Consider the following 24,343-nt stretch of genomic DNA (forward strand, 5'->3'; position numbering starts at 1 on the left):
GGCTCTGGGAACAAAGCCGGGCTCAACAGGACCCACATTGGTCTCTTTAGAGACTCTATCAGTCTCTTCATTCTCTGGCTCAGCAGGGTGAACTACAGCATGTTCACTATCAGGCATGGAAACCTTGTTGTCAACCTTCTTTCCACTCCTCAGGGTTGTGACAGCATTCACATGATTGTACGATTTCTCTCCTTTGGGGTTAGGATCAGTATGACTAGAGAACCTTCCATTATCTCTCTCACTTATAAACTTAGCTATTTGTCCTACTTGAAGTTCTAATTTGGCAAGACTCTGGGAATTATTCCTCAACTCTTGCCTAGTTTCTTGTTGAAAGCTAAGGTGGTTTTTTGATAGCATGTCATGGTTATTTGCTAACATAGTGAGAGTTTCTTCTAAGGTAGAGATCTTTTTCTCAGAAGTGTTCTGAAACTGGGTTTGACCTGAAGAGTTCTTAAAAGCAAAACCTGGGGGAGGCTGAGAATTGCTAGACTGACCTTGACTCTGGCCCTTAGACCAAGAGAAATTAGGATGGTTTCTCCAACCAGGGTTGTAGGTTTCTGAGTATGGGTCAAACTTCTGACGGTTCTCAAACCTAGCATTGTTATAGACAACATGGGCTTGTTCTTCACTAACCTGACCTTCCCAAAATGAATTATCGGGCTCTATTCCACAACTAGAGACTTGAGAGGCTCTATTAGGTTCAACAAGGGACCTATTTTTAGACTGACCATTTCCAAAGCTTCTAACCTTCTGGACAAAGCAGCAAACTTAGCATCTGACGCAAAACTCGTATCTACCATATTGGTGCTACTTCTATTGACCAAGAGTCTTTTAGGGGGTTCAATACAAGATTCCCACTGTTGGGATTTTTCAGCGATAGCTCCTAAGAAGGTAAAAGCATCATCAACATTTTTACTAGTGAACTCACAAGCGCACATAGACTCAACCATGGCTTTGGTCGAATAGTCTAAACCATCATAAATAATCTGTACGAGTTTCATATTATCAAATCCATGGTGAGGACACTGAGATAGGAGATCATTGAATCGCTCTAAAAACCTATAAAGAGACTCTCCCTCTTGTTGCACACTAGCACTAATTTTCTGCCTAACAACTGCAGTTTTATGCTTAGGGTAGAATTTCATATAGAAAGCATCAATAAGTTCCTGACACGTTTCAATGGATTCAGATGGTATGTTTTTCAGCCAGGTCTTGGCTTTATCTCTCAAGGAAAAGGGAAACATCTTAAGTTTCAAGACTTCATCAGTAAGGTCTTTTATTCTAATTATCCCATAGATTTCCTCAAAGTCCCTAATATGGAAATAAGGGTTCTCACCATCTTTTCCTAAGAATATAGGAATCATCTGAAGAATACTAGGTTTTATCTCGAAATTAGCCGTAGTGGCTGGCAATTTAATGCACGAAGCTCGGTTGGTCCTACTTGGGAACATGTAATCTTTCAAAGTTGCCATCGCTAGCACAACAGAAGTACTAGGGGTACTTTCCTCACGAAGAGACAGATTCTCAAAACTGAAGTTTCCAAAAACACGACTCTCAAAAAAAGAATCTTCGATCTCCCTGCTTAAATCAGAAGAACTACTAGGTTTTTCGCTAATCAATCGACCTAGAGTATCTCTTTTCCAAGCCCTAACAAAATCGGGCATACACTAAAAATATCAAAAAGAAATAAAAATCCTAAGAGGAAGGTTCTAGCAATCACACAGCAGGCTGACTCGACTCTACCACAACAAACCTAAAGATTTCTAGCAAACAACAAGCATGATGGCTCCACTTAGATTGTTTCTACACTAGCTTCTATCTCTCGAAGGGGAATTCGTTACAGTTTAAGCAAACCCCTATGGAATCAATCCGAGTTAAAGTAAGTTGAATCAAGGCGAGGGAAGATCGGTGGAGCTTTGATACCCAAGGCCTCACCGGTATAAGGCGGCACAGTCACGCATTCAACTCACAGAAACCATCAAGAACTTCGAAGTATGCTTAAAAGGTGACCAATATCTTTCGAAAAATTTTCCTAACAAGATCGATACCCTATAGGTCTCTTTCTAATCAGATTTTAAAGCTTGGGTTCGCGTTAGGTTTCGTTTTCCTAAGGCGGGCAAGAAGAGAACGGTGATGAAATCCGAACCCTTATCTTGTATGGCCAGTCCTTGCCCTTTACTAGGAATTTAAAAACAGTCCAAATTCGTCCTCAATCAATGAATCACCTTAAGGAATACAGTAACTCGCTTACAGGAGATTCGCGAGTGTTTAGATGGACTTACCTCCCGTACCAGACGGGGGATGAACCGTTGCAGTCGACTCGGAACACGACTCATATGTCATGTGCGAACCCGAGGGGCCGAGGTGATATTGTAATCACCGTCCTTCCCTGCACACAGTTTAAATATTATTTTTTTTATTAATTAATTAACCCTTCCGTAGGGTTTTAAAAAATAAATAAATACAGTCCCAATGTTCAAAAATAAATAAAGTGCAAAAATAAAAATGAAAGCCTAAAAAAAACAGAAATCTCTCTTCTTTTTTTTCTCTTTTTTTACAAAATAAAGAAAATCTTCTTCTTTCGCTCCTTTAGCTTTGCTTTTCACTCCCAGACTTTAAGTAAATCACCACAAGCTTTGGCAAAATTTTCTGTCGCTCCAATCTTCAAAAATCTGCAAGGAAACAAAAAACCCAAAAACGTAAAGAAGAACAAAAATAATAATAAAAATAAAAATAAAATAAATCTAAAAAAATGCTACCTAAACACAAATCCGCGTCGGCGGCGCCAAAAATTTGATGGTTTTTCAAAATGGTTATAGTGATAGTGGTAAAACTGAGTCTTTTCAGACTTGTGAAGAAAATTTTTTAGATTTAAATTAAAAATAAAAGATAAAACAAATTCAAAATTCAAAATTATGTAAATATTATGGAAAGACCAGGGTTTAGGATTTCACCATTCACCAAAATTCATGTGATTCAATAATAATTATTATCATGCAATTCTAGACATTATAATTCAAATCAAAAACAATTATGATTCTAATCATTGCCTAAATCAGATTTTCAAAACATCCATTGTTAATCGCAAGCATGAAATATCAAAAGCAATAAACCAAGCATATTTCATCAAGAGAAAACACAATTACTTAATAAAAATCATTTATTCAATTTTCATTCGGTGCAATTAATCATAAAAGGATTGCAAAAATAAATTTAAATGAATTTTACCACATAACTTTTGGAAGAATGGCTTCCTCCATCACCCCTGGGATTGGGTTTAGCTCCTCATCCCAAAAACACACTCACAAGATAAATTCATGGCTAAAATAGGTGTTTTTATTGATGTATATAAGATGAAACAGGAATTAACAACGTTGTAGAAGTGTTACAGCGTCACTGTTACAAAGGGGTAAGTGCTATTGAAGACTGCTGTAAACGAACGACACTGGTATTGTTATTTAAGACTGCTAAAGAACAACTGACTATGTGAGTCTGTTCTTCGTGTTCTTGAAGCTCTTCAATGGCAGCAGCAACACTGTCTTCTTTGTAATCGTTTCTCCTCGGCTCTCCTGGACTCTAAACTCTCTCCTAAGGTTTTCTCACCCTTATATGATGAAAACACAGCTATTTATAGCTATCCAACTCCCTAGAAACTCGATCAAATCCGAGAATAATCTCATTATTCTTCTCGGGCAGTTTGGAGAAAAATCACTTTCCTGTTGATTCACGTGGTTCTGTTGGCTATTCTCTCGTATCCAAACTATTCTCTGACTTGGAATGAACTGAATTGGTATATATCCACGTAAGAATATCCCATAAATCTCTCTGACCAATCCCAAACCCTAAACAGAGAAGCCGTATCCTGTTGGGACTTTGATCAATTATTCCGACTTATCCAGCCCAATTGGATGGGTCTAGACGATTGCATTAGGCCTGTTATGTCTTCTAGAGTCCGTAGGTACCAAATACACCCGTTTAATCTCCTCAGAACTCGCTAAGAATTCAACTCCAAAACTTTTGTCGCTGCAGCTAATTTTTTCCGCCAATTTCTGTTTTGAATTTTGAAGATGACCTCCCCCTATCCAGTTCCGGTGTCCCTTTAGTACATGCCCTTAAATGGGGTGTCCCTTATCCAAATTAGGGGTGCCTTTAGCAATTCTTCTGGGATGTTTTCTGCACTTTTTCAGGGTTCCTCCGTGGTATTTCCGGTACACTATCAACGGCAATCCAAGGGCCACATTTTTAGCCAATTTTGCCGCAAAGCCTTATTTATCCAAAAACACCTACAAAAGCATAAAAGACCATAATAAGTACAAAATCGAGCATTAATAATATATACAAATGAGATATATTAGACACATAAATGTGTCTATCAGCTGCTACTAAGCCTCATTGTCATCCCTTTATCAAGACTTTTAGCCAATCATTTGTGAATTATATGAGAAAAATTGACATTAGATTGAGAATCATTAATTGCCTGGTCAGACCATCTGCAATAAGTATCAAAAATATCTTTAATACCTAGAACGTTTTTTAAATTATCATGTAGAAACACGACACCACCATCTGCATAAAAAACATTAGTTACCTCTGGAGCACCAACATGAATTTTGAACCCGTGAATCTTATTTTTTCCGATATCTTAATTAATTAATCTATAAAGTACTTCAAGCCCAGTGATGAACATATATAGGTTCTCTCTGTCTCATCTCTTATTGTGGTTTAAATTCAACTCCAGGAGCCCCATTCACTAGGACTTGATAAGAGACAGCAGACATACACAGTTGAATTCATTTCCTCCAACATCAGTTAAAACCCAAAGCCTCTAATACTTGAAGAATGAAATCCTAATTCATCTTATTATAGGATTTATCAAAATCTATATTTATAGCCATCCAACTCTGATGACCTTTTTCGATTCAATAAAGTCGCATAACTCACTGCTAGGCATAATAGCATCAAAAACTGACATTTCTTAGACAAAGGCATGTTGAGAAGGAGTGATGATTTTTTAAAGAAAAGGTTTAAACATAGAGGATAAATTCTTAGAAATAATCTTGTAAGAGAAGTTACTAAAACTAATACGTCTGAAATGCTTGACCATGGAAGGGTTTTGAATTTTCGGAAGAAGGGTGAAAGTTTGATCAACGTCAGGTGCATATTGATTGTAAAAGGAAAAATTCATGCACCATTTTACCGGCGGAATCGCCCATCATATCCCAATTTCTTGAACCCCATCAAGACCTGACGCCTTAAGAGGACCTATTCTCTTAATTGTTTTCCATTTTCAGCATTGGTGACAGACCTAGTTAACCAAACATTGTCCTCATCACAAATAACTCTACTAAGAAAGTTTCCCAAACTTGTATGCCTATGAAGTTGTGGATCAAAATAGAGTTGATTAAAATAAGATCTAATTCGCAATCTCTTGTTACTCATAAATCCAATTTCCATTATCATGCTTCATAGCATGAACAAAATTTTTATGCCTTCTCATTGTAGTGGAAATGTGAAAGAATGTGGTGTTTAGGTTTCCATATCCTAATAAGTTTGTAGAAGGATGATCAATAAAGCATCTCAAAAATTCCGACTAAAGACACAAAAATTTCCTTGTTACATTTTTCAGAACCTACAACTAACTTACTGAATTTATCAAACATAAATAAAATATAAATGAGTACTAATAATGTATTAGTATGCCACTTGAATTTTTCATTTTATATTATCTATTGATTTTTTTTCATCTTTTTTTAGCACCACGAGCCTTAAAAGATGAAAAAATTTGGTTAAACATAAAAATAAATAAGGGCCCAACCGGGTTCGAACCGGTGACCTCTTGATCTGCAGTCAAATGCTCTACCACTGAGCTATGGACCCTTTTTTGTCAAAATTTATGCTAAACCGCATATATTAGATTTTAACTTTTGAGATAAATGTTTTACATCTAACATAACATCACTACAGCAGAATTCGATAAAATATAGTAAAACACCTACTATTACTCAACTGGCTCTTTGATGTAAGGAGGTTAATATCTTTTTCAAGGAAAATACATTAGCCAGATGAAATTGATCAATTCTGAATTAATAAAAATAAGTATTTTAATATTTTCAAACTCTCCCCATATATATTTAAATATGAGAAAAGCTAAACACTTTATCAGAAACCATAAATGTGGGGTATGAGAATTAATTGGGTATAAGATAATAAAACAAAGTAGCATCATCTCGAAGTAAACGAAAAACTTTTGTCTATAAAAAAATTAATGGCTCAACTACCCTTGTACTTTTAGTTAATTCTTAAGTTTATTTTTTCATTATTTTTTTTTTAAATAAATTTTATTTATTTTCTTAATTAAAAATTTTCTTATTTTTTTAGTTTAACTTTTTTACTTAATTTTTTATTTTCTTTTTAAATTTTTTATGGCGTTTTAAAAAAAACATACAAAAAAAAATTAAGAAAAGTAAAATAAATAAAAATAAAAGGTGATTCTTGGTGACTTTTTTTCTTCAGATAAAGGTTCTGCTTATCAGTAGGTTCTTCATAACTTCATCCAGGTATATGTGGTTTACTTTTTAACTATTGTGTTGATGATACTGCATTGCCCCCCCTTCTGTGCACTCCCTGGCAGTCACTTATTTCGATACAGTTAAGAAGCAAATCCCAAACCAATTCTCAATGTCTGCAAGAGATTCCATTTTGTGGCAGTGCAACCGTGTTAAGCATGCTTAAGGTTACCTTTTGGCCGTTCTCATTAGTGGTCTGAATCAATGTCTTGGACCAAGACAGTTTAGAGACGTAATTTGTTACCGCCTTGGTATTCCCTTGTTTGTCGAAGGTGGCCTATACTCAAGTTGTAACAGACCCATGAATATTTTTGGTGATCACGTTTTTCATTGTGCCAAGGATGTTGGGCTCAAGTTTCGGCATGACCTGGTACGCGACATAATCGCTGAAATCTGTTACAAATATGGTGTGCCCGCACGTAAAGAAGCGTCGTTGGGTTTTTGTCTGATGATAATAGAGACTTGCGCCCTGATAACATTCTTGTTCTTAATTGGGAGAATGGCCAAGATGTTTGTATGGATGTTACATGAGTTTCGCCCTTCACGGGTGAAGGTATTCGTGCTTTTATCACGGGCCAAGCTATTTCAAATGTTGTTTTGAGAAAACGTAACAAATACTTAGATCAATGTGTTTCGTATGGCTATGGTTTGGATTTCCTAGACGTTACCACGTTGGGGGTACTTGGTGATGATACTTTGTGTTTTTTTAAGAGATTGAAGAATTGTTTAGTTAGTAATGGTGTCAGTAGTGGCGTAAGTAAATTTCTTTTCTATAGATTAGGTGTTGCTATTCAAAAGGGAGTTGGTACTCAGCTTGTTGCTAGGCTACCAGCCAAAGTTTTGTACGATTCTATTGATTAATTATATGAGTCTTAATTTTTTTTAATAATATTAGAAAAGGGTAACTCGGAGTTTTTATACTTTAAGACACCCCTTAGCATGATAGCTAGGATGGGAAAAGTAGTTCATATCCCCCAATTAATTTGCATTATCCCATATCTGTAGGTTCCCTATTAAATGAAAGAAAACCAAAAGAAACTTGAATGAATTCGGCCAACCACCATGAATCATTGTAAATAATTGAAATAAGAGGAGTAAAAATGCGGAGTAAGCATGGTTAAAAAAACATTAGCACCGGATTAAATAAAATAGAGGACGCAGAAATTGGCATACTTCCCAAATTTAGTATCCTAATAACTCACTCTCCTTATCTCGAGTTAAGTAGTTCTTTATATAGTTAGACCCAATGAACCACTGGTTGGTTGAACTGGTTGACCTTGATCCATTGAATTTGTTGTTTCAATGCATGGTTCGGTTCTTAAAATATTGTGTTACCTAAGAGTTAATCTCCTTCAAATTATCTGGATGGAGCAGTTTTCAGACAAACTTATCAAGAACTAGTAAAAGCTTAAGCCAAAGCTCATCAGGACTAGTAAAAGCTTTCCAGTCAAACTTATCAAGTATGATATTATCGAAAGTCTCCAAATTAATAAACACAAGATTTATTTAAATTTGATAACTGACCTATGTAAATTTCTAAATCATCTAACACATTCAAAATACCTCCCACATTGTCTATGTTGACCTTAGTAAAAATCAAAATATCATGTGCAAAAAGTAGATGAGAAATAGTAGGTACTTTATAACATCTTTGATGTAGAGCACTGCTCGGTCGAACTCGCAATTTTTGCTATCTCAAGCTTGTTTGTCAAGTTTAGTTTTCAAAACTATAAGTCTTGATTTCTAGTCTACTTATAGCTATGTCTCGGATTAGGATAGAATGTGTAGTTGAGCTTCAGACTTCACGGTCAGTTGAAAGAGCAGGCTTCTACAGAAAAGATGAGTATAACATCATTAAAGCAAACAGAGCAATTGCTTCTATTAGAGCGAAACCTAAGACTGCATATCCGAATAGTTGTTTTCCCGGTTCACCAGGTTCTACCGAAGTAAAGTATAGAATCAAAGTAAAAATCATACCGGAGAGCGCATAGAGGGTTTGGAGAGGAGGCAACAAGCACTATAGGCGGAGCAGGAAATCTGCACTAGTAAGATTGCATACTTGGCCACCCGATGCTATGGAGGATCCCACTCCAGTATCCATCCCCAAGGGACCTCAAATGTGGAACAAGGTGTTCATCGGTTGAAGACGAAGAACTACTAAGAGGAGCTTGTGCAACTTCATCAACAAAAGGTATGTGGAGACTTGAACTCGTATATCACTCAGAAGTATATTTCTATTATATCTCCTACTGAGACAAAAGTCGTATAACTATATAGACTTTACATTATACACATTTGATATTTCGAGTTGAGTTTAACTCGCTTACATATTTATCGAAATATGTGTTGGTAAGCTTTCGCTTTAACCAATTTCATCTTTTATTATTGACGAAAGTCAAAAGATGATCATGTGAAAATATCCTGGTAACATCTTACATGATTTGTGTGAGACAGTCATTTGATGTAGACTCGGAATGTTTCGTATTGATCGTTTGATCGCTTGAAAATTGCTTTGAAGCTAATAGTTTGTGTGAGACAGCTATTCTCGTCTTCTACAAATGTTTCAATGATTGAAATGGGAGTTTAAAATGATTAACCATTGATTGGATATAGCACAATATGCGCACTTGTATGCTCATTGTTGTAGATATATTCCAAGTCCGAGAACTTATTATGCATACCCGTATGCGTACTGGTTTAACAGTTGAAGTTCGAGAACTTAGTATGCATACTCGTATGTGTACCGGCTTAAAAGTTAAAGTCCGCAAATTCAACTAAGTTGGGTCGTGAACGACAGTATGTGTACCCGTTCGCGTACTGGCGGACATACCAAGTCCGAAACTCTAAGTATGCGTACATGTTTGCATACTTTAGTGGGTTATGCTCTAGAATCGGTTGTTCATGAAGAAATACATTTATTTAATAAGGAATACAATCTTTGCAAACCATGGCAATAATTTTCATGAACTGATTCGAGTGAATCAAAATCGGTTTCGCTTCAGTTGTGTCTTGTATACTTCTATGAGAATATAAAAAATTGAACAACTCTATTACTAGTTTCGTTTGAGTCATTTGTACTAGTTGTGATTAAGATGAACAAGGTTCATATGAAAGTGTTCATATAGCTAACTTCGGTTAACTATTGTTGAGACAACAAGGTGTACACGTTTAGGTACGATTACCCATATCTAAATGAAGTCACATTTCATTTGTATCTAACAAGCTAAGTTCGATCTAATGGTTGAAAGATATTAGCTTGAATCTAATCAGGTTTTCATCTAACGGTGAATATTGAATGCTTTGTTACCAAGGTAACATTGATTGCAAACCCTGATTTGAAGACTATATAAGGGAGAACTCTAGCAACTGGGAAACCTAATCCCCACACCTCATGTGTGATACCAGTTGCGACTAGAGTCGACTCTCCTTTAACCTAGGTGTTTCTAAAACCATTATAGGTTAACGACTTAAAGACTTCATTGGGATTTGAAGCCAGACCCCACTATTTTCTCTCTAGTTGCGTGTTTATATCTTACTTTGTTCTATTGTATTGAGTACTATCTTCTCTTATATTTTCTCGATTTTCAATCTCCGATAGGTAAGATAAAAAGTAGTCACAAACATCTTCGTCTTATCTGTTTGTGGGTAAAAACTGATTCTGCTGTTTTTGGTAAATTTGTATGTGTTGGTGAGAAACGAATTCAAACCCCTAAACAAATATACTGCACATGAGTACTTTTAGATTCGAGAGATTAATCTGTAAGACTCTGGCATAAATCAAGAAATGGTCGTTCCAGATTCAATTCGGTCACAAAGTGAAGGAGAAAGGTTGATCTTAGGGAGGGAAGCAAAGAAAGTGTTTGAGATCAAAAATGTTGAATTATGAGGGTGTGGTTGTTTTATGACTTGTATCAGAATGTGGAACTGGCTTGCAGAACGTAAGATATCAGTTCTTGGTATTTTCTGGATACTTGTGTTGATCACACTTGTTCTTTTCGAAATAGGTTGAAATCCTATTTATACAAGTCATGTTCGAGCACACCTTGATCTCGTAGGAAGTGGAGGTGATTAAGCAGTAGAGAAGTGGGGTTGTGTAAAAAGTGGTGATCACCACGTTTCTATTACGAGGGAAAACTGGTCACACTTTCACCCACTTCTCTCATTGTTGTTAACCGTCCGTCCTTTCCTGACACTTTATCATAATGGGCGCGTTACACGTCACACGCTGTAAAACGTCATACCAATACCCTAGTGATCATCCCCCAGTTTGTGACGTGTTTGATGTCTCGAGTAAATGGGTCAAGTCGTGAGACTCGCCGCTAAAAGCAACACATAATGCTTTTAAGTCAAATAATAAAATTATTTGTGAAATCAATATTTATAAAACATCGCTTATAATCGACGTATATACAGCACCGCTTTTAAACAAGCAGCTAAAAATAATCGATGTGCAGGAAACATCGTTGTTTTAGAGCTCGTTCAAGTTAGTCGCGAATTAAAGTCTTAAAAAAGGAGCATGACCGGCCATCTTTGGGTGATCGTTTGGGAACCCTACGGGTGAGCTACCGCTTGATCGATCGTTCCTTGCGGAGGAGGGGTGGTCAGTGATCACAATGTTACCCTGTTGGTCTCCTGAAAATAAAACCACACCATCCGACTAGGCTAGCGAAGTTGGATGGACGAGATGATTTGCGGTAGTTTCATAATGTCGTTGATTCAAATTAGGGTTTAGGAACCGTGTGGCCAACCCTATTTTGGTTGAGCGATTGAAAGCGTTGGGCGTTAGTTTGAGCAGGTCGGTCGGCCATATGCAAATGTGGGTTGCCAGTGAGCACGCTGGTATCTTCGGGGCCGCCTGAAATTGAACCTAAGCCACTCGATTTAGACGGAAAAGATGGATGGTTGTGATCGATTTGCGAGAGTAGCACGTTGTCGCAAACACAATTTAGGGTTTCCAAATCAGTGCATTCACCCTACTTTGGGTAAGCGATTAAATGCGCTCCTGGTTTGTCGTGGGCAAGTCGATCGACCAAGGATGTATCTGGGTCGCCGATGAACACGCCAGTACCCTTTTGATCATTCGAGGGAAGATCTAGACCGTCCATCTAGGCTAGCTAAGTTGGACAGATGTGATTAATTTGAGACTGTTATGGTTGGTCTTGGCTCGTTTGAGCTCTTTTTCAACAGTGCGATCACCCATGTTTTGAGGGTATTGCGGGTTCACTAAATGGATTTTGACCGGCTGGAATGTTAGTGGGCCCGCCGGTGGTCGTCATGGTGATCGCCTGTCACCTCTAGGAGTAAGCTAGGCTTGTTGAATTGCGTAGGCATGATCGTTTTTAAAGACTGACATGGACAATCAAGATTTTCCTTAAGGAATTTAAACGCGTTAATCGATCTAACTTTTAATTAAAAGTGTGTCGACACGCCGATCTCTTTGTCAGAGAGTGTTGCAACCTGTGTGAGTACTTTCATGAAGATCTCAATACTGACACTTCGGGAGATTCGTGCTACTCTGCTACGAGTGAACACTAATCGTCATGTCATGCCGATATTGAGAGTTCAGCTGGGGAACATAGCATAGGGAAATACTAGGCGGGCAATGCATTAGTGAATAATGCTGGTGAAAGATAAAATTCATAGAATATTTGGGATTGTTGCTACATGCACCATTCTGGATGAATTCCATGCAAGTATATTTAATTGCTCAATACATGATTAGATAAAGAGGAATATGCGCTCATTACTCTTAAGTGGCTCAGTTTCTTTGCAGAACAACGGCACGGGTTTTACAATTTTAGCCCTGAACTAAAAACCACCATCAACATTAAGTCCCCTGCTTAGCACGTAATAGCGAAGCTATTGCGGGGTAAGCACTAGATCGTGATAGATAAAATTCATGAGAAGAATAAACATACGCTACCAATAGAGAGAGGCTGGCTTGGCCTTTGAGCAGAACATGTTTTAATGAAACGTCGAGGCAAGTAGCAATCACCCTTCTAGTACGTTGATGCCGAGAACACTAAAATGATGTATTTAAGCAGTGGAGCCTCGACTGATGAGTGTTAAGGAAGTTGGGCCTTGAATACAAAGATGAGTGTTGAGGTGGTGGATCCGTCAGCACCATGATGTGTTGAGGCAATGACGTCTGACAACACGAGTGAGTGGTGCGCGTCTCAACACTAAGATAAAGATGTGTTGAGGCAGTGATGCCTGACAACAGAGTAGTGAGTGTTGAGGAATTGTTGTCTCAACACTAAGGTGAGGATATGTTGAGGCAGTGATAACACAGTAGTGAGTGTTGAGGAATTTTCACGTCTTAATACTAGGAGGAGGATGTGTTTAGGAGGTACGCCTGGCAATACAGTAGTGAGTGTTGAGGAATTTGCACGTCTCAACACTAAGAGAAGAATGTGTTGAGACGGTACGCCTGGAAACACAGTAATGAGTGTTGAGGAATTCGCACGTCTCAACACTAAGAAAAAGGAGGTGTTGTGGCAGTACGCCTTGCAACACAGTAGCGAGTGTTGAGGAATTTGCACGTCTTAACACTAAGAGGAAGGATGTGTTGAGGCGGTACACCTGGCAACACAGTAGTGAGTGTTGAGGAATTTGCACGTCCCAACACTAAGAGAAAGGATGTGTTGGGGTAGTACGCCTCGCAACACAGTAGAGAGTGCTGAGGAATTTGCACGTATCAATACTAGGAGGAGGATGTGTTGAGGCGGTACGCCTGGCAACACAATAGTGAGTGTTGAGGAATTTGCACGTCTCAACACTAAGTGAAGGATGTGTTGAGGAAGTATGCCTGGCAACACAGTAGTGAGTGTTGAGGAATTTTCACGCTCAACACTAAGAGAAAGGATGTGTTGGGGCACTACGCCTCGCAACACAGTAGAGAGTGTTGAGGAATTTGCACGTCTCAACACTAAGAGGTAGGATGTGTTGAGGCAGTACGCCTGGCAACACAGTAGTGATTGTTGAGGAATTTGCACGTCTCAACACTAAGAGAAAAGATGTGTTGGGACAGTACGCCTCGCAACACAGTAGCGAGTGTTGAGGAATTTGCACGTCTCAACACTACGAGGAAGGATGTGTTGGGGCAGTACGCCTCGCAACAATAACGAGTGTTGAGGAATTTGCACGTCTCAACACTAGGAGGAAAACGTGTTGAGGCAGTATGCCTGCAACACAGTAGTGAGTGTTGAGGAATTTGCACGTCTCAACACTTAGAGGAAAACGTGTTGAGGCATTACGCCTGACAATACAATAGTGAGTGTTGAGGAATTTGCACGTCTCAACACTAGGAGGAAAACGTGTTGAGGCATTACGCCTGACAACAGAATAATGAGTGTTGAGGAATTTACACGTCTCAACACTAAGAGGAAAACGTGTTGAGGCATTACGCCTGACAATACAATAGTGAGTGTTGAGGAATTTGCATCTAAAACTTTTTGGATATACAAAATTCTTTTTTCTGTTAACAAGCCACTTTGTTTTTTTAAAGAACCTACTGAAACACAAACGTTAACATATTTATATATACCAAGCAGAATTTCAGGATTAAGCTAACAATTAAAACTTAATTTCTAGTTTAACCTTTAAATGTTTTTTTAGAAGAAATTACGATGATTGACGAAGAAATTTATTTCCACCTATAATAAAAAGTTAAAAACTATTATCTATCATGATAATTTTAGTTAAGAAAAGATTGACGACCGAAGGATTTCGATTTGGATGAAAGATGTCGTGGATATGGACCTTAGGAATTTTATTAACAAGAAATCCAATTGGATACTAAGTGAGATTGGGCATAGTTAGAGTAAAAAAATTGGGGAATCATAAATCATTTTTGGATCAATAATACTGTATATTTTAAAATTGAATCAATAAACACTGTATATTTTTAAAATAACTATCACTCGTCTGTGGAGGTTATTTTGACTAACAAAACATCGGAAATCGGCCAGAAAAGGAAACTAAACAGAGATCCGTCACTTGAACGGTCAAGATTGACGACCTTATCCCAATCAAACAAGGAGACAAAAAATGGATTGGGCACAAAAATCACTGCAATCGTACTCATTTATCCCATCCGTACAAACAGAGAAAATTATAAAAAGAACCCTTTAGTGGAATTTTTTCGACCGTTGGGCCCTGGTATATGACCGTTGAGATCTATCCTAAATCTTAACCGTTACTAAACATTCAAAATAAACTAAAAAAGGGAAACCAAAAAAAACTTCCATTATTTCGAATTTCACTTTCATCGGAAGGAAACTAAACATGATTTAAAGAGAAATTCTAGAAATCAATTTCTTAGATTTTCAAAATGGGTTGTGTATCATCGAAGTTATTCAAGAACGAATTTCATCAAGAAGCAATTTTTAACAGGAATGGTGAGTACAAAAACCATGTTGTTTCACTCACTTCAAGCACTTGTGGTCTTTTAAAACTTGATGCAGATCCATTTAAGTGTGCACATACCCTATCCATATCCGCCAACCCTACCCTACCCGCCAGTTTTTTAACTGTATCCTACCATATCCACTATTTGGCGGGTAGGGTGGCGGGTAAAGATTTTCTTAACCGCCAGTAAACGGGTAGGGTGACGGGTATAGGTCATATCCTATCCACCCTATCTAGGAGTGCACATACCCTATCCATACCCGCCAACCCTACCCTACTCGCCATTTTTTTAATCGTATCCTAACATATCCATTATTTGGCGGGTAGGGTGGCGGGTAAAGATTTTCTTAACTGCCAGCAAACGGGTAGGATGGCGGGTATAGGCCATATCCTACCCACCCTACCCGTTGTGCAGCCCTAGATCCACTGATAGAATTCGTTGAGCCACCAACAAAATTGTCTCCTCCACAAAATCAGGTTTTTGAGAAGAAAGTTTTAGAGGAACCAACAACAGAAGTAATCAATACATGGGAATTGATGAAAGATCTTGAAGAAGGTAATAATCAAGTGGTACTCAAGTCTGGTACACCAGCAAAGAAAAGTCCAAAATCACAAGGTGGTGGATTATTACAAAAAGTTGCAGAAATCGGTACAAGAATGTCTCCAAAGTATGGTAATTCCCCAAAGAGTAGGCAGAAGAAATTTGGAGGTAAGGAAAACAACACACCCAGCAGACAGAATAGTGGCATTGGAAGATTTGAGAGCCCGAAAGGGGTTCTGAAGCCTCTATCTTCTTCAGAGAATGTTCAGAGGATTGTTCCTAGTTTGAAGTATCCTGTTAAGAGTAGTACTCCGATGAGTTTGAAAACAGACAGTTTTAGATTTGATTCAAGGGTTTCGAGTTCTTCGAGGAGGAGTTTAAGCCCGTTGTTTGATCCGGAACTTCTGGTGTCGTTCGAGAAAGAGTTGGAAGAAGATGGTTTCTGTAAAGCCTAGAAGAAGTTTATCTACAGATCAAAATTCTTTGCTTGCGTTGTATGAGATGAAATGCCCACCTGGCGGAGAAAATTCAGTGGTGATTTACACAACTACATTGAGGGGTATTAGGAAAACATTTGAAGAGTGTAATGTGGTCAGATCTGTGATTGAATCGCATGATATACGTGTAATCGAGCGAGATATTTCTATGGATTCAGGGTATAGGGAAGAGTTAAGGTTATTGATGGGGAAAAAAGAAGTCAGATTACCATTAGTTTTTGTGAAAGGAAGGTTAATTGGGGGATCAGATGAGGTTGTGAAATTGGAGGAGGAGGGCAAATTGGATACTTTGTTTGTCGATATACCGAATTCGGTTGCCCTATTTGCTGTTAACCAACACAATTTAATCTTGCTGACATTCTAAACAGCCTCGCACCGGATGCACAAGTTGTGCTGCTGTTCATTATGGTAAATTTAGCATTTTCCAACATATACTTGAAAAGAAATTTGGGGATTTCTTTGTTGAGAGATGATTTCTGAATGTGTTGGTAATTTAGTTGTTTGGCTCATTGTATTACTTGAGCTCCTTGTTCTATTTTAACCCACGGAGAAGCTTGTATGTTTCTGTTTCTATTACATTATTTGTGATTCTTCTTTCTCTTGTATGATTTATTGTTACTTTTACCTCTACTGTAATGGATTCATTACTATTCTTATTTAAGCAAAGTTGAATCTTTCTTCATTTTGAATTGGTTCAATTTGGTGTTTTATCATAGTGCAAACGGGGTATTGTGCATTCAAACCCAGGTAATGCCAATATATTGTTCATTGAATTCTAGAAGAATTAGATGAAAGGTTTTTCTTTTGAGTAATCAAGTTCATCGCATGAAGTTTCTGCGCCAAGGTGGTTTATAATAAGGACAGCGTGCATGAATGGCTGGCTCTCTCACATTATGCCGCCTATTGAGGTGGGTTTACAGTTGAAACAAGCGTTGTAGCAGCCATCTCCCTTGTGGTGCTTTATAAGCCTTCAAAGCTATCAAAATTCTGATGTAAATGGCGTAAAATCCGTGCGCCACTGGCTCAATAAGCATTGCGAAATAGGTACAAGTTTTATGAAGAGCAAGAAAAGAGAAGAAAGTTGGTTATTGCACAATGGCCATAGTTTTACTAGTACTTTGTTTGTATAGCTTCAGCATAAGAAACAGATTTATTAAAAACCAAAGAAAATAAATAGAGAAATTACAAAGTGCAGGACATGAACCAATAGTGGAAGACCTAGACGATATGCATGACTTGGTCTACTGGCAATGCCATACAACAATAGGATCCTACCGTCAGCCTCACTAGAACCTCGAGTGCCCTTTAATATAGCTCAAGATTCTGCAAGACTGCAACCATCCTTGTGAGCAATCTGACAGCTAGTTAAAGTGGTGTGTGCTTGTCTTCGAAGCGCGGTATTGATTCTTGCAGCACCAAATGAGTAAGAGAGTGGTAACCACACTAACCCATAACAAGTTATTTGCGAACCACTGTCATGGTGATCAACAACAGTGGACACGAAAGACACCATCAGTCCAACCCAAAGTGATCTACCAATTTGCAATATATGATCGGTTGATTCCGCGTTATGGCACAAAGAACAACACGACGCTGCAACTAAGAACAACACGACGCTGCAACTAAAGCTGCTAATACCACATCATTAGAAGGGATTCTGCCATGTACGGAATTTCAAATCACACAAGAGTGTTCTGGTGGTATAGTTGGTGACTAAATGACTTTGAACTAGTCCCAATTGACACCCTATTTCAAATGAAAGCATACACTACCTTGAAAGATAGCACTCCACTGGTGAGAGTAAATAACCCATGCTTTATGCACATACTCACAATTTAGAAGAAGGAGAGATAGATTCCTCCTCCTTATTACAAACTCACACAGTTGTTTATGCTCAATTCTACCTTCTTTTCTTTCTTTCTTTTCTTGAAGGATCGAGTTCATTGCACAAAATTTGTACATAAGTATGACTAATCCTGTGCACAAATATTAATCATATTAATGTACGAAATTGTTGTGTTACCACAACAATTAAGCAATCAGGATGAAATGAATTGATGAAAGTAACTTTTAAATTCAAAGATTCAAGCCAAACCTGTTGTTGATGGGAAAATACGATTTGTTGGTTCTTGAGGAAAAGTGGAGAGTTGTGCGTAAGGCGAATCCTCGATTGAGAAAATTGCTTAAATCTTTAACTGATGCACTGCACGGGAGTGCTTTGAGTTCGAGAGATCAATACATATGACTTCGGACATGGCATGGATGGCTGGCCTTTTTTTTTTTTCCTATTTTGCATAGCTCTCCATATCCTCATCCGTCAATATTTTTGGGTGCTCGTTCGTGCATTATTACTAAGTACACTCGCACCAGTTTTTCGGAGCTTATTCGGTGGTGGCCCATATGCCCGAAAGGTAAATATGTATTACTAATTCATGGAATTCAGTTGAGGAAAGGCGTGAATTGAAGTAATAAAATATTTTCTAGGAATTTTTAATGAACTTTGCACTTGAACTAATTAATTGATGACTCAATACTAGCAGACAATCTGTTTAGGAGCATTGTATTTATTCGAGAATCGAGGTATGAGATAGTGGAAGCATCATCTCATTTTGAACATTTATTCGGTATAGTCAGAGAACATTTGCGACATCCTGAAGACGTTATTGCTCTATACTAGTGGTCAATCCATCTAGGAGTCGTCCAATCATTCTCGATTCTATACAGAAGTGTGTACTAGAATTGCTCAGTATAAATGATGAAATATGCAGAATACTGAAAGCTCAGCTGAGAGGCTTTAATAATTACATATGCATGCAGGCATGCTCTAAAGATGCTACACACTCAGTCAGAGATCACCATGACATGAGCTTTCATGTCTAAATTCTAAAATATGAACTTCTACATTCGTTTGAAGCTAGGTCAGAAATATACAAAATAAGATTTTACGATTTTAGCATTCGTCAAAAATCGTTCATCAAACACCTGTGTTAAAAAAACGCAACTAAATTCATAAATTTTAGATAAGGAAGAAGGAAACTTTTGCTTACACATTAATCCCTAATAATATTGGATCAATGACACTTGCCACGAATCCTACAGATACGATTTTTAAATAACACCTTGCATATTCATTAAGCACCCACTAAAAATTACTGCAAAACTGGAAACGAGCCATAGAATTTGGCTGAAAGTTTGAAATTTTTGTGCAAGGACAAAGAAGCTTACCTATAGGGTTGCAGTTTTAGGTAAACCAAGTCACCAACTTCAAATGACCTATTTGTTCTTGTTCTATCATCATATGTTTCATCCTTTCCTGGGCCTTGTGTAGAGACTCCATCATCAGATCAATCATGGTTTTCCTCTCCTTCAAATAAGTTTCAATAGCAGCAACAGAAGTTGTTACAGTAGATGAAAATGCCATGTGGGGAGGTAAATACACATACAATGCTTGGAATGGAGACATCATCAAGCTAGTGTGATAGGTGGTATTTTACCACCATTATACAAGAGCTATCTAATGACTCCATATTCTTGGTTTGTGACCGGTGATACATCTTAAATAAATTTCTGAGCAAGCATTGCCTCTCTCTGATTGGCCATCAATTTGTGTGTGATATGTTGTGCTCAGGTTCAAACTAGTACCCAATGCCTTAAACAAATCTTCCCAAAAGTTACTTGTAATGACTTTGTCTCTGTCAGACACAATAAAAGAAGGTTAACCATGGAGTTTGAATACCTTATTGAGAAAATCTTGTAACACAGATGCATTTGTGTAAGTATATTGCAGACACTGAAAAATGACCATATTTGGTGAGTTTGTCCACTATGACTAGAATAAGTTGAACACTTTTAGAATTCAATATCAGTTGATAGATGAGTTGGTTGGCTTTCTCATCACTGATATAGGTATTGAGAACATATTGTACCTAAAATTGGTATAGACACGAGTAAGGAATGACAAGTTGCTGAGTCTAGAGGTGTCTTCTAGAGATTATATCTATCACAATATTCTCAGTTCATTTCTTATATTTGATGTCATAGTCAAATCCCAGCAGCTTGATCAACTATTTCTGTTGTATAAGAGTGATAATTCTCTGTTCAAAGAAGTATTTGATACTTCGGTAATCTGTTTGAACGATAAACTTAGCACCCTATAAATAACGTCTTCATCTAGTGACATCCATGCCAATGGCTAATAATTCCTTTTCATAAGTAGATAAAGCTCTTGCTCTGGTACCTAATAGATATTCTACTGAAGAAAGAAATTGGTTTATTCTCTTGAAGTAGAAAAACACCAACACACACCTCACTAGCATCACTTTCTAAAAACTATTTTGAAAATTCTGGTAGAGCCAACACTAGAGTGCTACTTATTAGAGAACTGCTCGGTTGAACCCACCAAGCGTTGGTATGTCAAGGTGGGTTGTAATATTTTAGTATCAGACTCACAAATTGCTTGATTATATTATTAGAGTCAACTTCGTTAGGTTAGACTATAAAGTCTATAATTGTTAAGACATACAAGTATAACTCCGAAAACCTGAAGAACCCGAAGACCTATCGACATCAACGAAGACATCATCCTTCCACTTGAGGTTAGTAATACATGACTTGACTTGTTTTAATTTCTATATCGTAAGCTTTCAAGTCGTCTCTGATTGAAAACATAACATGCAAAGTTATATACATGAAACTCTAGTATTAGAGACTAGATCACCTTACTATGATCAAAGTGTCAAGAAACAATATATCAATAGTTATGAATGCTTTATATTGGTATATTGAAATGCGAAGTATAATGCTTATCATTTGAACTTCGTAATTGCGGCATCAACATTATGTTTGTAACTCGTTAATAGATTGTGTAGTGAACATATGATTGATTTCATGCCTAGAAAACTATGTTTAATTACATGAGTATAAAGAAGAAGACTTACGAACCTGTTTCATAGATACAAGAAATAAAGAGGATTGAAGATCTGATATTCATTGAAGATCTTAAGGTTGGATCGATCCTAACCTATATAGGGAATCAAGGTAGAATCGATCCTAACTTATGTTGGGAGTCAAGGTAGAACCTATGCCTACATATAATGGGAGTCAAGGTGGAACCAATCCCAACCTATGTTGGGAGTCGAGGTAGAACCGGTCCCAATAGGCAAAACCGATTCCTTAAGTCGCGTACACTTTAGGGTTTGTGTGATTTGGAAATTGGGTTAGCAAAATAGGAAAGTTCAAGATATAAACATAATGAATAATTTGAACACGTGCTAAAATCTTATTTACTAATTGTTCAAAGATATTCCTTGATACTCAAGGTGAGATCCCAAACTGAAATGGTTGAGAATCTTTGAAGATTTTTGAATGAATATGTTTTTGTTTTACCAGCAAGCAAAACATATCTCTGGAAATATATATAGGTTAAGTGCTAGCTAATATTGAGTGGTGTAAGAGAAATTTTGGTTGTACAGTTGGATATTGGTTGGAATTAGACAAAACCAAATTTAGGTGCTTTATTGCGTATCTTGAGAATATTTTCAGTTACGAAAATTCCTTGGTATCCAAACTACCATGGGCTATAAATAGTGAAGTTTTTTCTTCTTACAAACTTATCCTGAGGCAGGCATTTCGTTTCGTGGTTACTGTTGTAGCCGACTAGTATTAGTTGTGATACTGTCATGAAGAGGAGGGTAACCTAATTAGGCGAAATCTCTTACGTCCACTAGTTTAAATACTTCTTTGGGATCAAAAAGTGTATACTAGTTTCGTTGGTGGGAAACCATAATTGCATTGTTATTTTAGTTTTCGATTATTGATTTTATCGACTAACTGTTGTTAACTCTTGATTGCACCTAGTTTGATTATTCTTAAGAACCTTCTCTTCTGACATAAGGTCACTCAAACTAGATCTTTAGATATGGAGTTGACTTGTGATCATTCTTTGTTAACAGACTCCTCTCTGTGTGTGATCGATCATAAGCTGGGATCAAGTTTGTAATTGTTCAGGTATAGAAGACTATTGGAGATTTGAAGACAATAAGATTTTTCTTATTGGTTTCATATCTTTGTAATTTGCTTCGTGCACAAACTTTTTTAGTTGGGATCCAACTAGATCTAGTTTATCTTTTGACAGCTTGTTATTGCTACTCGTATCGACAAGCTATCTTTTGGTGGTACTCTTCAATACCCGATTCTGGTAACTTGATTTGGTTAACTTGTTAATCCAGATCTTGGAAATCTAAACCCGAAAAAGGAGTTTAATTGATTTAAACAGAAAATCCTTTGTCACGCTCAACAACATATCTCTGATTAACTTCCTGAGAGGGGAGAATGGTTATCAAACATATTAGCCATTTACTGTTTGGAAGACGGTCTAAAGGGTTGAGTGATTAAAGTTTTCAGAGAGGCTAAAGCAACTTAAGTTAGTGGACTCTATTTTAGGATTCACGTGTATTGGCCAGATTGATTGTAGACGCATGGGTATTGAGGAAACTAGAAAATTAGAGGTAGTTTACTTGGTCTCAACTATATGAAGTTGGTAGTGTACTTGTATAGCGGCTTAATTCTAAGAGTATTCAAAACTGGACTAGGTTCCCAAGATTTTCTGCATTTGCGGTTTCCTTGTTAACAAAATCTTGTTGTGTGCTTTTATTTTAATTTTGGCATTATAATTTGTTTAAGTTATAATTAAAGTACTTCTACGTCAATCCCAAACACTTGGGTTGATCCTTATAGTTTAAGGTTCGGTTTTGAACTAGAAGTTATATAACAAGTGTATACCTTGACAGTCTTTGTCTATATTAGATCACGCAAGGTATCGGAGTTATAGGTTGATATCAAAAATATTATGGTGTACTTGGTACCCTCATCATTGTACTACTCATTGTTTACTTAATATGCCCAAAAGCAGTGGAGGAAGCTGGACTCCAATGAATGAATTTTTCTTTAAGAGAGCAGTAAGGGGCTTACTAATGGCTCCATAGCCTTGCACAAAATTCCTATAATAGTCAGTCAGCCCAATAAATCCTCTCAGTTCTTTGATAGTGCTGGTCGAGGACAAGTTTGTATGCAATCAATCTTGTTTAGATCAGCACAAACTCCCTCGGAAATGAAAATATGTCCTAGGTACTCCAATTCAGATTATCCAAAACTACACTTAAATATTTAAGCAAAAAGCCGATGTTGTCTGAGAAGAGAAAAAATAATCCTGAGATGCTCTGTTGAGTCATAATAAAGCTGCAAATTAGAATGTCATCAAAAAACACTAGCACAAACTTCCTTACAACTGATAGAAAAATATCATTCATCAATGTTTGAAATATTGCATCGGTGGTTGTAAGTCCAAAAGGCATAACTTTCAACTCATGGTGGTCGTGATGAGTTCTAAATAAATCTTTGAGAATACTGTAGAGCCATGGAATTCATCCAACAACTCATCAATAATGAGAATCGGGAATTTATCCTTGATGGTGAGACAATTTAGCTTTCAATAGTCTGCACGAAACCTCCAAGAGTTATCCTTCGTTTTGACCAGAAGTATTGAAGATGCAAAAGGGATGTGGTTAGGATAAATTATCTCATAATGAAGCATTTTACTGACAATTTGCTCAACTACTCATTTCTGAATGTAAAGGCATTTGTATGATCTTTGAGGAATAGTATGGTCTGAACTACTTTTAGGTGGTTATTGTGCAAGTTCTTGAAAAGTGTCTTTGAATTCTTGTAACAATGGAATAAAGATATCAGGAATGATAGGTGATGTAATAGCGGTGGAAATAGAAAATAGGTGACCCAAAATGCAATAAGAGTTCTTAGAAAAAAATAATTCTTGGTTATCTCACCACTCGTCATCGATAAAGAAGGTTTAGCAGTAGTACCATGTAATGTGATTTTCTCGCCTTTTTACTTGAAAGAGATTCTCAGCTCAGACAAGTTGAAGAGCACATCACCTAATTTCCTCATCCAATCAGCCCCCAAAACTATATCACAACCTCCCAAGGGAAGAATTCTTTCAATAAACAGGTGTTCATGCATGCTCCATTATAGATTTGAGCAAACACATTGCTGATTATTTTATAACCAGTAGAAACTGTGACTAACATATAGGCAGTTGGTTATATGTAACACTGAAGACTTTCAGCCAAGGCACTATCAGTGAAGCTAGTGGTGCTACCAGTATCAATAAGAATGGAGTCATTGTGCTTCTTGAGAATGCTAGGAGTTTTAATAGTATCCCAGTAATATTGCCTGTGAGAGCATGTAAAGAGATTTCCATATCAGACTCAATAGGTGATTCAATAGCTAATCCAAAAATTTCCTCCTCCTCTTCA

The 24,343-nt window shown here is 37.3% G+C and overlaps 1 protein-coding gene and 1 non-coding gene across 2 annotated transcripts; one reads left to right on the forward strand and one right to left on the reverse strand.

Moving 5' to 3' along the window:
* Positions 1–5,805: 5,805 nt before the first annotated feature.
* Positions 5,806–5,877, reverse strand: TRNAC-GCA. The gene has a single exon. It is a non-coding gene; the product is annotated as a tRNA-Cys (tRNA).
* Positions 5,878–14,898: 9,021 nt separating this feature from the next.
* LOC113324824 lies at positions 14,899–15,971 on the forward strand. Its single transcript, XM_026573113.1, has 2 exons — positions 14,899–14,965; positions 15,391–15,971. The coding sequence occupies exons 1-2, from the start codon at positions 14,899–14,901 to the stop codon at positions 15,969–15,971; spliced, it is 648 nt and encodes a 215-aa protein (XP_026428898.1).
* The last annotated feature ends 8,372 nt before the right edge of the window (positions 15,972–24,343 follow it).

The sequence above is a fragment of the Papaver somniferum genome, chromosome 11, assembly GCF_003573695.1.
Source record: "Papaver somniferum cultivar HN1 chromosome 11, ASM357369v1, whole genome shotgun sequence".
In the NCBI taxonomy this organism is placed as follows: domain Eukaryota; kingdom Viridiplantae; phylum Streptophyta; class Magnoliopsida; order Ranunculales; family Papaveraceae; genus Papaver; species Papaver somniferum.